General features: G+C 37.8%; 1 protein-coding gene across 14 annotated transcripts in view; it reads right to left on the bottom strand.

Annotated features, from left to right (window-relative positions):
• INPP4B (inositol polyphosphate-4-phosphatase type II B) overlaps positions 1-13,002 on the bottom strand; it is a 322,017-nt gene that overhangs the window by 178,158 nt on the left and 130,857 nt on the right. For 13 of the 14 annotated variants that reach the window (XR_015772647.1, XM_088056200.1, XM_088056198.1 and 10 more), the window contains 2 exons: positions 6,489-6,607; positions 4,467-4,583 (listed from right to left, as the gene is read on the bottom strand). The exons of the other annotated variant lie outside the window; for it this stretch is intronic. Coding sequence is in view for 12 of the 13 variants with exons in the window: in XM_088056200.1 (XP_087912326.1) it covers positions 4,467-4,583; positions 6,489-6,607 (236 nt within the window). In the remaining variant the exon portion in view is untranslated. The remainder of the gene's footprint in view (positions 1-4,466; positions 4,584-6,488; positions 6,608-13,002) is intronic. 14 annotated transcript variants of the gene reach the window in all.

Genomic DNA, 13,002 nt, shown 5'->3' with positions numbered 1-13,002 from the left:
TAATGCATTTCACACACTGCTCTGCAGCGCTCCCGGTGTTCCACCCCGTGTCTCTTCAGCAGAGATGGTAAAGCACCAAAGACCAAACTGCATGATGGTGGTGGTGTGAAAGGGATCTGTGCCCACAAGGGAGCACAGAATGCTGTCACTTCAGATTTGGCTTCACAGCTTAACTCAAAATGCCTCTGTCGTGACGGACAGTCTTCATTTTTCACTCACCCCAGCGGGATTCAGTTTTAAGAGGGACACTTGCAAAATCAAGAAACACAAAACATTTGCAAAATTCCATTACTAGTGAACAGATTTAATAGAAGATTCAAACTCCAAGAGTTAAAAGACATGTAATTTAAAGCCTAATTAATCTAAAATGGCCACTTTACAACATACGTTCCCATATCCAAAAGAGAACTTGTAGCCCCACTACTTCTAAAATTATCAAATAGATCTGATTTTATTCTCATTGATTAAGATGAAATTTGAGAACTAAAAAAAGGAAGACCAGATTGTCAAATGTGTAATATTTTAACAGCCTTTTATACATCCAGTTTCATCTTGCTCTCAGGAGATAACATTGGACTGGCTGTGTATAACTTTCAGTATCGCATGTGAATTCCAGTAGTGATACCCATCCAAAGGAGATTGTCTTTGAAGGGGTGATGGAAAGATAAGATATAGAAAGTTCCCAGCAGGTGCAGAAAGTTGCCTCTGCTCCCAGCACTTGTCCATGTGTGGATGAAAAAGAGGTGGCCCAACTCACTGGGTATGAGGTTCATAACTCTTGCTGCAGGACACGCATCATTCCAAACACAGAACAATGACTGCTGCCTCCCAGATTAGGCACTAGACTCCTCACAGCGTAACACAAAATCATCAGCTTTGTATTTTTTGTGGTTCTGTCATGTGGCAGTGGTACCTGACTTAGGCTATGCAGTATTTTCCCAGAGAATGAACCTGGCTTCAGCTCTAAAACTTGCTAGAACAAACTGGGCTAACCTGCATGCCCATAAGAAAGGTAAGAACAAAAAAGTGGGACAGAGATAATTTTGAACAGTTTACAAGCCTATAATTCTGATCTTATTAGACAATGACAACAGGTACAGCCCCAGCATTACAACCAACCAACTTTCTAAAATCCTAAAGACAATGTAGCTCAAGCTAGCAAAACATAAATTTGCTCATGGCAATATGAGAAGAAAAATCTTTTAGATGTAGAAACAGATACCACTATACATTTTTCATAATATGGCATTCCATGACATACACCAATATGTATGCATGCCTTCACTTGATATATATAAATGATATTTCATAAGCATTCCAACTACTTTATTCTAAGTATATCAAAGTAAACTTTCTTAAAATTTCTATTTACATGAAAACTTACAGTAACTAATCACTGAGAAAGACTAGTCAAAACAAACAAAACCCCCCCCATTTCATTAAAAAGCCTCAATTACAGAAAAACTGACATAGCCATGATATAGTTATGATCAACATCAGACAGAGATGCATAAAAAGTGAAAAGTGCAGTCAGAACATTCAGTGTGTCAAGCACAGTGAATGCAATCCCAGAGCTGCACAGTATTTCAATATAACTAAACAACACTTCTCACATAATGTAAGTTAAATGACAGGCAAGAGTAAAGTAACTATCAGCTTTCTGATACAGGAATACTATCATGGAAATTTTCTTGATTTTTTTTAAAAGAGGAGGCCAAAATAAATTCTGTTTCTCCATGAGGAGCATCCTCTTTCAGTTTAATATTATAAACTGTGTGCACAACCCAAGAGGTATTTAGTTTTTTATTATAGTAAAAATCCAGCAGGTTTGAAAATGAGAGCTAATTCTCTTGTATAGACAGAGTCAGGTTTAACAAAACCCAAGAAAACACTTTATCCTGTGAGGTACTCACTGCCCTTTCCCTGCCTTATCTATAGTCTTCTATTTGTGGCAGTAAAATCCTGCTGAGTTTAATTAATCATAATTCACTTCTTATAGTTGCAACAAAACAAATAAGAAAAGTTAAAGTATATATTTGTGACAAGGGATATTAGCTACTTTGAGCTTATTAACTGAGGCAAGCAGTAGTACAGCCCTGATGCTGTGGGAATTATTACTGTGGCACAATTTCTGCAAAATATTTCACAGTCAAATCCAAGGTTTATTTCTGCCACAAGTGCCCAGTTATTTGAGCTGGTGTCTGCTCTAGAGCACAGCCTAGAAGAGCAGGGCATGCCGAGCAGGCCTGGATTCCCCCCCACCCCCAACTCTCTGTTTCAAGGAATGGTGGGACTACATTTGGCAGCCAAAATGGCTGGCCAAAAGTGCCAGCACTTTTCAAGGAACAAGAAAGCCAGCTCTGCTGTAGACTGGAGAATCAGAACTGTGACACCACAGCACTTGGAGCAATTTTACTGCCAAAAGGACACACCCAATTTCTTGGGTTTTGAAGCAAGCCCGGAGATCTGTGCTGTTGCAGCTATGCTTGTAATGATATCAAATTACAGCTCATTTCAACCTGACTTTTATGAACCTACATAAGTATCCAAACTTCAAAAAAAGTCACCCAAACTAATAGTGTGATGACTTCTAATTAATTACAGGTAAGAAAATCAAGTTTTATCATCACTGAGATTTTAGGATGTAAAGGGAAGTTCAAATATTGCCACAAAGGAAGTTGCAACCAGGGTAGTGTGAGGTCATTCACATATGCTGCAGCCCACCTTTATTTAAATCCTACATATTATTTATTTTTTTCTTACTTACATCCAGCTTTAGAATGGCTGAGTAGTAAAAAAATGCTAAATGTATGTAAACCAGAGATGGGATTGATATTTTCCCCTACAAAAAGATACTACAGTACAGATCTTGAATGTTTTGCATAGGAATAATATAAATGCATTTAAAAAAAGAGAGAGGTATTCTCTCATGATTTACAAGCTACATCAATGGGATTCCCTGTGAGAGACTCCAGTCCTGTACTACACTTGTAAGGAACAGTTAGAGAAAGTTCTTACGGGTTTGCAAGAAACTTATCAAATTATATTAATTCTCAGGGGTAAATCTCCTGTATAAGTGGCAGTAGAGAAGCCTGGAGCTAGAAAAGTAGTACTAAAGGTAACAGTACTATGAATCCTGTTCACTTTTATCACTTAAAGATAGGATATTATTTTCCAGCATCTGTCAGAATGAAACTGGAAGGAAAGGACAAAGTCCAACTCCATTTATTCAATGCCTGTTACCTGTCCACAGGTGACAACTCTATTGAATAAACACCGGATCCACTTTTAAGTGGACCATTACCAAGTTCAAAATATATACATTATAAAATGCACATACATGTCCCTTCCCTGGTTATTCTTAAACAGAGAAGAAATCTAGATTCTGTGTTTCAAATATTCCACACATGCCTGTGAAAGAGCACAGTGAGGGGACAGAGCCAACCTGCTGGCTCACAAAGGTTGAAAATTTAAACAAATAGATCAAAAATTTTTTTACCTGAAAAAAATTACAACTTCTCAAAACACAGAACTTCACTTTTGTAAGCAGTTCAAAGACAGTCAAAGCTTGAAATTATGCCTTTAATTTCCTTCTTATAGATAATGAACACATATACAGTCAGGACATAAGCTTGCACTTGCTTTAATCATACTGGGTGCCAACTACAGATACATAAAGAGCAATTCAGTTAATTAAATACAGGTGTCAGGGGTCATTCTTGAAGCCCAAGAGCAAACTATCAGCTGGATTCCAGCTGCCACAGGAGAAAAACACACATCTCCCATACGTCCTATGATGATATCTTAGATTACCTGGAACACATAAAATGACACTTAAGCTCTGTATTTGGCAGTTAAATCACTCAGATTGTTCCACTGACCTCCATATATCAGCTCAAGTGAGTAACTTCCAAGAATAAAAAGATGACTCTGTATTCAAAAATGTACAACAAATGATTCACCTTTAGCTGTGACACTGTAGAACTTGGACTGCTACAAATCAATAACAGAAGCAAGTGATAGAAAAGCTGCAAGTACCATCATACAAGAGATTAAAATAAAATGTGAGTAGCTCTTTCCCAAGTTACAGGCTTTCTGGTCATTCTGGTTTGCGCATATAAGTAAAATATTATCAGAAACGTATTTCTGAAAAATTATTCACAGTGGTGCAATCTCAGTCTATTCCATGTGTTCTCTGCCCTCAAAAAGCACACCAGAGCAATCTTTTATTTGCCAGGAATACCTGTGCTGACCCATGTAAGCAGTTAAAAAGCCAATAGCAAAGTGCCCATCTTAACTGCATGATTCTCTATTTTCTAATATATCAATAACTGATAAAGTAGATTTTAGGGATAAGAGAACAACAAAACCAATTTCACATTTGCTAATGAGAGTCAAAATAAAAAACACAGCAAGAAACTTACTCCACAGTAAGATCTGTGCAAGGAATGAAGCTAAGCACTTACCGTGTCTTGGGATTTATCTTTGACATCATAGACTGTTAGTTTTATTTTAGTTTCCTCATAGACGGGATATTCCGGTGGGAAGGTCACACCAGTCAAAAACAGTGGATCTTTTGTACCCTGTGCAATATGAGTAAACACTCAGTAAGGTAACAGCTGTGCAATGATGTCACTATGGAGGTACAGAAACCAAAAAAGTGTCAGCTGTCTACAGCAGAGAGATGGGAACAGCTCAGTTTTATTACCAAACCAGTGAGAAAAACAAACAACCTTAAAACTTTATCAGGAAAACAAAAAACAAACAAGCAAAACACAAACAAAACCACAACAACTTCCTGGAAAGTTTTTTAACTGGAAAGGATATGAAATGCTTCTGAAGCAGAGCCTAGTAACATGATTTTAAACAGCTCAGCCACTATCAGGTTCTGGAATACAACCTGTAATAACCAAACCCTTTCTTACTCCCAACAACACTTTCTGAAAATACCACATTTTCATCTTAATTTAAATGGACTAAAGATTTAACTTGCACATACATAGAAAAAAGAGCAACCTTCATTAAGCCACAATAATAAGTGTATAGAAATCCTACAGAAATAGTAAGTGTATAGAAATGCTCTCGGTATTACATTAAGGATATTGATTTGAGGAGGAGGGATTGAAATACTCCTCTTTAGGCAGTATTGCAAATAAAATAACATTCCTGTGCTTTGAAACATTATGATTACACCTAAAAGCTGTACACAGAAGTAACTATATCATAGCTAAAGATATACAATTAAATGAATCATACAAAATATTGTTTATAATTTCTTAATGTTTAATTATACTTAATTTCCAAAGATTACCAGGCATGTATCCTTACATTTTACATCAAGTTAAAAAACACAGGATTGTGCATGACAAAGGTGATTTATCTTATGGATAACTTTCTGTATCCCTGCCTTCCTCCCCACCAAAGATTGACTACAAAGCCGAGAACCTTGAAAAAATAAATTCAGGAATTTATTGAGGTCTAGGACATTACATTAGGAAATGTATCAAATTCTAGTAAAAAAAAAAAAGTAGTTATCTATTCATCTTTTGCATGGTATCATTCCAGACCGTCTGCAATGAAATGTCCTGATCAGATACAAGATATTTGAATTTAGCAGTTTCAGGATGGTTGAGGGCTGAAACCATAATAATTTAATTAGTAGTTGGTTGAAAGTAATCACACAGAGCACATGAAATACTCTCATCGTATTTAACAGTTAAAACAAGCCTCTGGTGAAATCATGTGTTTGTTTACAATGAGACTTCCCTGCTCTTAATGAATCTCTCCTGCAAGTTAAGCAAGTTACACCTACATTGCTTTCCCTTCATTTTCTCTGAACCATTTTTGCTGTTTGTGACACTGATGCTTACAGGGCAAATTGTGGGCTAGCAAAGCAGTCTCAGACAATTCTGTTGTAATGTATGATGCAAGTTATTTTTTTTATGTTTTTTATGTTTTATTATAAAGTCTATAATTATTTTATATAAAGTCACAGACATTACATACACACATTCTTTACCCCAATTATAGATGTAGGGTAATATTTTTCCAATTGCAAAAGCATAAACTCACTAATGGAAAAAACAGAACAAGAAAAAAATAGGATAACAGACCACATAATATTTTCTGCAATTTAAAAATACTTTCCAAACTCACTATACTCTTAATTCAGTTTATTTTGCATTGCCTTGTCCCTTCATGAGAGCAAATATTCCTTGTTTCATTCTAAACCTATGTCTGGGGAATTGGAATATTCTCCATGCCTCTACTTGGAACAACAGGGCTTTCATGAAAAGCCAAGTTAATTTCTGTTTATCCTGGTTAAATGCCAAGAACTACAGCACATTTAGGTATGCTTTACAAACTGCCAGAATGTGCTTGTCTTACCTAGGACTATGCACTAACTTGTTTTATTCCTAATTCACTTTCTAAGGAAGAAATGAGCAATCCATTAATCAACATGTTAATTGAATAAAAGAGACTCTCACCTCCACGATTTCAGTGCTTGAATACCGCGTCAAAATGTGCTCTACTGGATGCACCACTGAGACCTGGATAAACGTATTCAGCTTCCGATCACGGGTAGCAGCCACTAGATCCTTGCATGCTGGAGACAGTGCAAAATAAAAATAAAATACTCAAAAGAAAACTCCAGGAAAATGCTGTCACAGGCACAGGACAAAGCAGACCATGCTCCGGCTCCAGATTAAATCTCCGGAGACAAGTCAGTTTAACAGAGGAAGTCCCTTGGAAGTAACCTACAGAAATAGGAAGTCACATGCCACAGAACTGAGCTGAGATCTCATTTCCACTAAAAATACTTGCAGCTTCTGCAAAGCTCCCTGCCAAAGGTTCATCAGCCCCAGTCCACGAGCATGCGTGCGCAGACACGCACACTTACACACGCTGCAATAGTAGTTAATTTTACATAAGTACTCATTTAATTTGCCCACAAAATCTCTCGTAGCAGCCTTATAGGATCCTTTCTTGCCTGACAATTTTCCCAGTTACACAACCATTTCAAACACATTCTAAACCAACTAATTGCTCTCAGTGGTCAAGTTGGTTTATACTGTTTGCTACTACTTGTGAACTTAGCAGATACTAGTTGTGAGGTATAAATCTACTTACCTAAAAGCAGACAGCAACTTAACCAATTCTTCTGTCAGTGACTGGTATATAAATGAGAATTGCATTCCGCCTATATAGCATCATTATTAAAACTCATTCTACCGAATAGAGAAATTCAGTTCTGATTTAATAATTCATTTTTATCCTGGGCTCATAGTTCTACAGGTGACTGAGATCATTCTTTAGACTAATATACCTCGTGCCTTCAAAATGAAAGGGTGAAAGCACTGAAGAAAAAGGAGGAGGAAATAAATAAATGCACCATTAGCTGCTTAACAGAAGGGACACAGATTAATGGGGCATGCATTGGCTCAAAAGCAAAAACTATCCACCTTCTAGTCTTCCCTAAGGAATATACAGCAGTGAACACTGCAGTGGGATCTACCTAGTGCTTTCTGCAGGGTAATAAACTACTCTGGGATCTCAGAAGCCTGAGGCAAGCAAAGAAAAGCCTATGGTTTCAGAGAGGGTAATTGTCAAGAAAGAGCTGAGGGTACTTTCTATGAGCCACTGCCTAGCAGGGGCTTCCTCAAGTGCAGCTGACCTTTAAGTTTTCAAAAAGTGAGTCAGATTATCCTCACAGCAAGCAAACTTGGTCTGATGAGAAGCCAGCACTAGAAAAGCTCTGATACATACAAAAGGCCAACTAAGCTTGTTTTATACCCTTTTTTTTCTGTCCTTTGGGTTTGGACCTGCTGCTGTAGTAAATAAAAGGAAAGCCAACTGAAGCTTTTTTATCACTCTTTAATTACAGTTAAAAGAGACAGGGAGACAATTAAATCTAACCTTCAGAGATTAAAGTTTTTGCTTTAGTCCAAATTGCCAATGAAATTTCCTGGTACATAGTCTTAAACTATGTACCAGGACCCTGGTACTCAAACTGACCCTATTATAATTTGGTGGAAAAAGTGGGATAAGCATAAAAGTCTGTACATGACGAAGTCATTATGAAACAGCTGATGTAATAGCACCAGGCTCAAATTGTGAGTTTCCAGCAAGTCTTTGCTGCTAAGATTCGCCACATTATTAAAATGACTGAATATTAGTACTACTTGACATCACCTTAAAAATTACAGACTTACTGAAAACCAGTTGCCAAAGCAGAAAAGGTTGGGCAGCCACCTTTTCACACTATTTGACTTTGTCCTCTCTAAAGCTGATAACAGAAGTAGAAGCAGATCACTGAGATTTCCAAATATAGCCAGTTCCCCTCACAAAACCTGATCTCATGCCACCATACAACCCTTAAATATTGCACTCTATAATAATTTTTTTAGAATGTAGTACAGTTTCAGAGGAATTGCAAGAGAGCCCATGTCCACTAACAGAAGCTGGAACTGAGAGACAGCCAAATTTTTCACAACCACTATACAATTCAATAGAATACATACAGCAAAAGGGAGAAAAACTAAGAGACACAGATAATCAGGAAAAATAAAATTAGATCCCCCCAAAAAACACTACCAGTGACTCTGGTAGGAGCTTTACAGCTGAACTCTTGCAAAAAGTACTAGTGCATGATGAATGGAGGTAAAACCGTCACGAACAATATTTGATCTAGTTGTGGCTTGTCTCAAAGACATTATCTAGATGTGACTAAATCTTTTAGCTGCCAAGAGCACAGGCTTTTATCCTATTGAGAAACCTTTAGCAATAGGAAGAAGATTTGCACTAAATGGTCACCACCTTGGTGCTATCTGAATATAGGAGACAATTTATTTCTGTGACAATACTGCAATCCAGTCATTAGATCATTTTTCCTGTAAAAAGGTGGCTTAGCAGCATGATCTTGAATTTCATTGGATAGAGCTGACAGGAAAATAACTCATCTGCATATCTCCAGTAGGGAGGATCAACATAAAGCATCAGAGCTCTTTGGGAGACACCAGTGCAGAAGGATAAATGAAATTAAATGAAACCTGCATCTACTTTGATGACAGTGTTATTTATCTCTATTGTGAAACTGGACTACTGCTGTTCACAACTTGCCTTTCAGTCAGAGAGGATATTCAATAAAGTTGCCCTTGGTAGAGAGCACAGAAATTGTCAGTTTGAGCCACAGTGCATCACTTCCCTTCAAAACAGCCCAAATGAAAAGTTTAACGAAACAAAAGGACTACTTTTAAGCTGATGCCAAAGAAAAAAAATTTTGTTATATCCTGTTCACAGCCTGGCAAGCTTCACAGCCCCGTGCTGCATTATTGCCCTTTGAATGATTTTATCATTATCAGCATCTCGAGAAACCTTAGGTGTTCAAAGAAACAAAGTGAAACATTACAGAGTTAGGAAACCAGAAGACCATCTACATGCTATATATTTAAACATGTGTGTTAGGCTTTATTAGCAGACCACTCAAACAGAAACTGATAGAAACACAAGCATGAAAGGCATTCTGAGGCTATTTCCTTATCTGCAAATGTAACACCGTAAGAGCAGGTAACAACATCAACGCACTTTCCACCATAACCTACGCCCAAGCAGACCACAGGTCGTGCTACTTCTCCATACTTCACTATGTCTGAATTAATTCTGGAAAAATTCATCAACAAAACTCAGTGAAATGAAGCACCAGCTTGTACTTACATGCCAAAAGTATATGAATCTACTCATTGTGACTGTTGACTCAGTGTGTAAAAGCCTGACTCATCCATTCCCCTGGTGACCCCACCTCTGCTGAGCCTATCAGTGTACAATGAATGTTTAGGGAAGAACTGCATTAGGAATAATTTATGCTTTAATATAAAAGAATAAAGTTAAGACAGCAGGAAGAAACAAATCCTCTACTGATATTTCACTGTTCTCCGTGCTGCCCTGACATGATGATTGTGCTCTTTGTCCTTCTGTGTGTGTGTGCCCACATAAAGGAAGACAAAGTCTGGTTACTGTTTCCTCAAGGACCTTAGAGGACTTTTTGAAAATGTTACTTTTAAATAGGAAGAGAGTACAGAGAGAAAAACTAAAAAAATCCCAATTAATATATAACAGTAAGAAGAAAGGAAACAAACAAAACCCAAAATAGAAATAGCCTGGAAATTCAACATCTACCTTCCCTGAAACTGTAACAGTTCTGACCAGGCACCCAGCACTCTCTGCTCCAAGCACAAAGCCCACTGGAGCAAAACTAAATTAGTCTGGCAGAGAAACAGGGAGATGCAGCATCTTCCAGAAATGGAAAAGATCCAGTAGCTAGAACAAACAACATGCAAAGTGGGAATGAAAGACATCCCCAGATCAGAGCAGAGTTGTTTGGGAAATGAGCCAAGGAGGAGACCAAAAATTGGGAAATGGCATTGAAACTGAATAATTTATTTTTTTGCTAGTGAGGAAAAATACAGTGCATTGGTGAATGTCTTCTCATACTCTAGATTCACACAATGCATGTATTAGCCTATATGGCAGTGTGCAAGGCAGCTCTTTCTTTAACCAGTGACAGAAACACCGTTTCCCATGTTTCATTCCTTCCCATATTCCAAAACAAAACAGATTCCAGGGGGCTGGCCAGGAACAGGAATTAACAACATATCCCTGTTGTCTCCAGGGCGTGCTATTTTGTACGCTGTCAAAACAACAGAAAATTAGTAGTGTCTGAAGACAGGGGGAGTGGGAAAAGCCTGTGTCTCACACACACATATATATGTGAAGGTAATGTTCAAATTTTTATTCATTTCATTGACAATGTAGCAGCATTATTATCCCAAAACAGCTTAGTTTATAAATAATAATGTACAGTCTGTCTTGATAAACTTATTAAATAAGGTGTAGCTATTCCTTAGTGGGCAAAGGGACGTATGAAAGAAGGGAACACCACACTCAGACCTATGCTACAAGCAGAACACTGAACAGCTTGTTTTCCTCCACTCTGGGGGAGTGCTGGGGATGGTGGGGAAGTGTAAGAGAAGGAAGTGCACATCACCACTGCTTCTGCCTTTGCTGAAAAGGAATACCTTCAGTCAGACACATGCAAAAGCTTAGGAATAATCCAGTTTTGGAACATACAGGAAAACTTTGGCCATACTTCTGAATTAAGAATGCAAATGCAATTGTGGGAGGGCTGAGAACTGAACAGCAGTGTGTTCTCTGTTTGGCAAAACATGCCTGAAAGCAAACAAAATGAACATTTAAGGATGGGCATTAGCACAGAATGGTGTTAATGAGCACGCCTGCTAGTGCTCCATAATAAACCTCATTAACTGGTTTATCATAAATACTACTAACTGGTTGTCCCATTCCTGTGCCAGCAGGAATGCTTCAGTATGCTGATGGGGACAGAAAGAACAGAGAAGCTGCTCCCACAGACTGCAATGTGGACTCCCAGAACAACTCACCATACAACACTAAACGTCAAAGGATATGGCCACAAAAATCTTAATGTTAAAATGTTATTACTAATTTATGTTATCACAAAATGAGGACATAGTTACATAGCCAAGCAACAGGTATGCATTAGGAAGGACACTTTAATTGTAGTGACTAAAATAGATGCTCAGACTCAGGTGAACTCCATAATGAAATAAAACTGTCCAACAGAAGACTACATTTGGAGCACATATACAAATAAAATCCACTGATTTTTACCTACAAAGACATTCAGATCACAAAGACACAGCAGATCACTGTTCCTGTCTCTGGGGATGAGAAGCTTCTATAAAAATAATATATCTGTTCTCTAGAGCATACAGCTGGTTCCTAAAGTAACCTAGTTATCTTTGCAAGGAAATGTACATACATAAAACAATTAGTATCCTTCGGGGATGTCTGCAATAAACAACAGGAAGAAAATTTCTATCAACAATCCAAGGAGAAAGATGACAGGGAAGTCTTACTAAATTAAGCATTAAAATATCTCACTGCGGTATCTCTACAAGTACAGGTTTTGGGGGAATAAACCCCCACAAACACCAAACAATATCAACAGTATTAACTGTAAATAATATATCAGTATGCTGTCCAGAAAAACATCAAACATTGCCCACTTAATTTGCAGCTAAAAGAACATGATTATTTATGAATCATTGGAATAAGATACACATGAATGCTGCTGGGGGGAAATGCATGAGGGTGGGGATAAGTGATCATGCCCATGAGTTGAGTTGCCAGCTGCACTCATCATCTTATTTGTAGGTGAGGTGATTAACCTGGTTAGAATTATCATCATGAAAATCAGAAGTGATCTCTTTCTGAGTAAGACCTGTGTGAGTGTGGGGAATGTAGCTGTAAAGGGGCTTTGGTCCCAGCTCAGGTTGTGGAGTGTGACTGCCAGTGGTCCTTGGATGGTCAGACAGGGAAGTTTCCCTAGCAATGCAAAGGCTTAATCTGCAACTTTTTATTGCTATTGCCAGCATTTCCTGAGAAGGGATATTAAATCTTCTGATGTGCTAGAACAGGCCTGTTTCCTTTTACAGCTTTGCTATTTAGTCTGGACAACCCCAGATACTTAGGAGTTTAAGTATGATAGATGCAAGAGGCTCAGGAAATAGGCTGACTGGATCAACACAGCTCACAGGCATCATATCTGCAGTGTATGAGCAAATGCGTGGTTACATGTGTTAAGTATCCATCCAGTGCTATTTATATTTGTTGTGTATTGATCTGCTGCTAATATCAGATGATCTGTTCCAGCACATCTACAATCCTGCTCCAGCTTTATTTGCAGTTGTAGAGAACTGAATTCTATCATCTTCATGCTTTAGATGTCAGCTACACAACAGCAATAAGAAGAGATCTTCCAGCTTGGCTTAGGAAAGCTCCTTAAGTAATGAAAAAAACTGCTTTTGATCAAGATGTTTGAACTTCTTTAATTTTTGAAAATGTGTCTGAGAATATGTATCTCTGCATATCTCTTTCAAATAATTACAAAAATACCATTTTTCC

Source organism: Pseudopodoces humilis, chromosome 6 (assembly GCF_049639895.1).
Source record: "Pseudopodoces humilis isolate 2021_Gansu_Grassland_sample_001 chromosome 6, ASM4963989v1, whole genome shotgun sequence".
NCBI classification, from domain to species: Eukaryota; Metazoa; Chordata; class Aves; order Passeriformes; family Paridae; genus Pseudopodoces; species Pseudopodoces humilis.
Note: the sequence above shows the minus strand (reverse complement) of the source record. Positions and strands in the feature narration are given on the sequence as shown.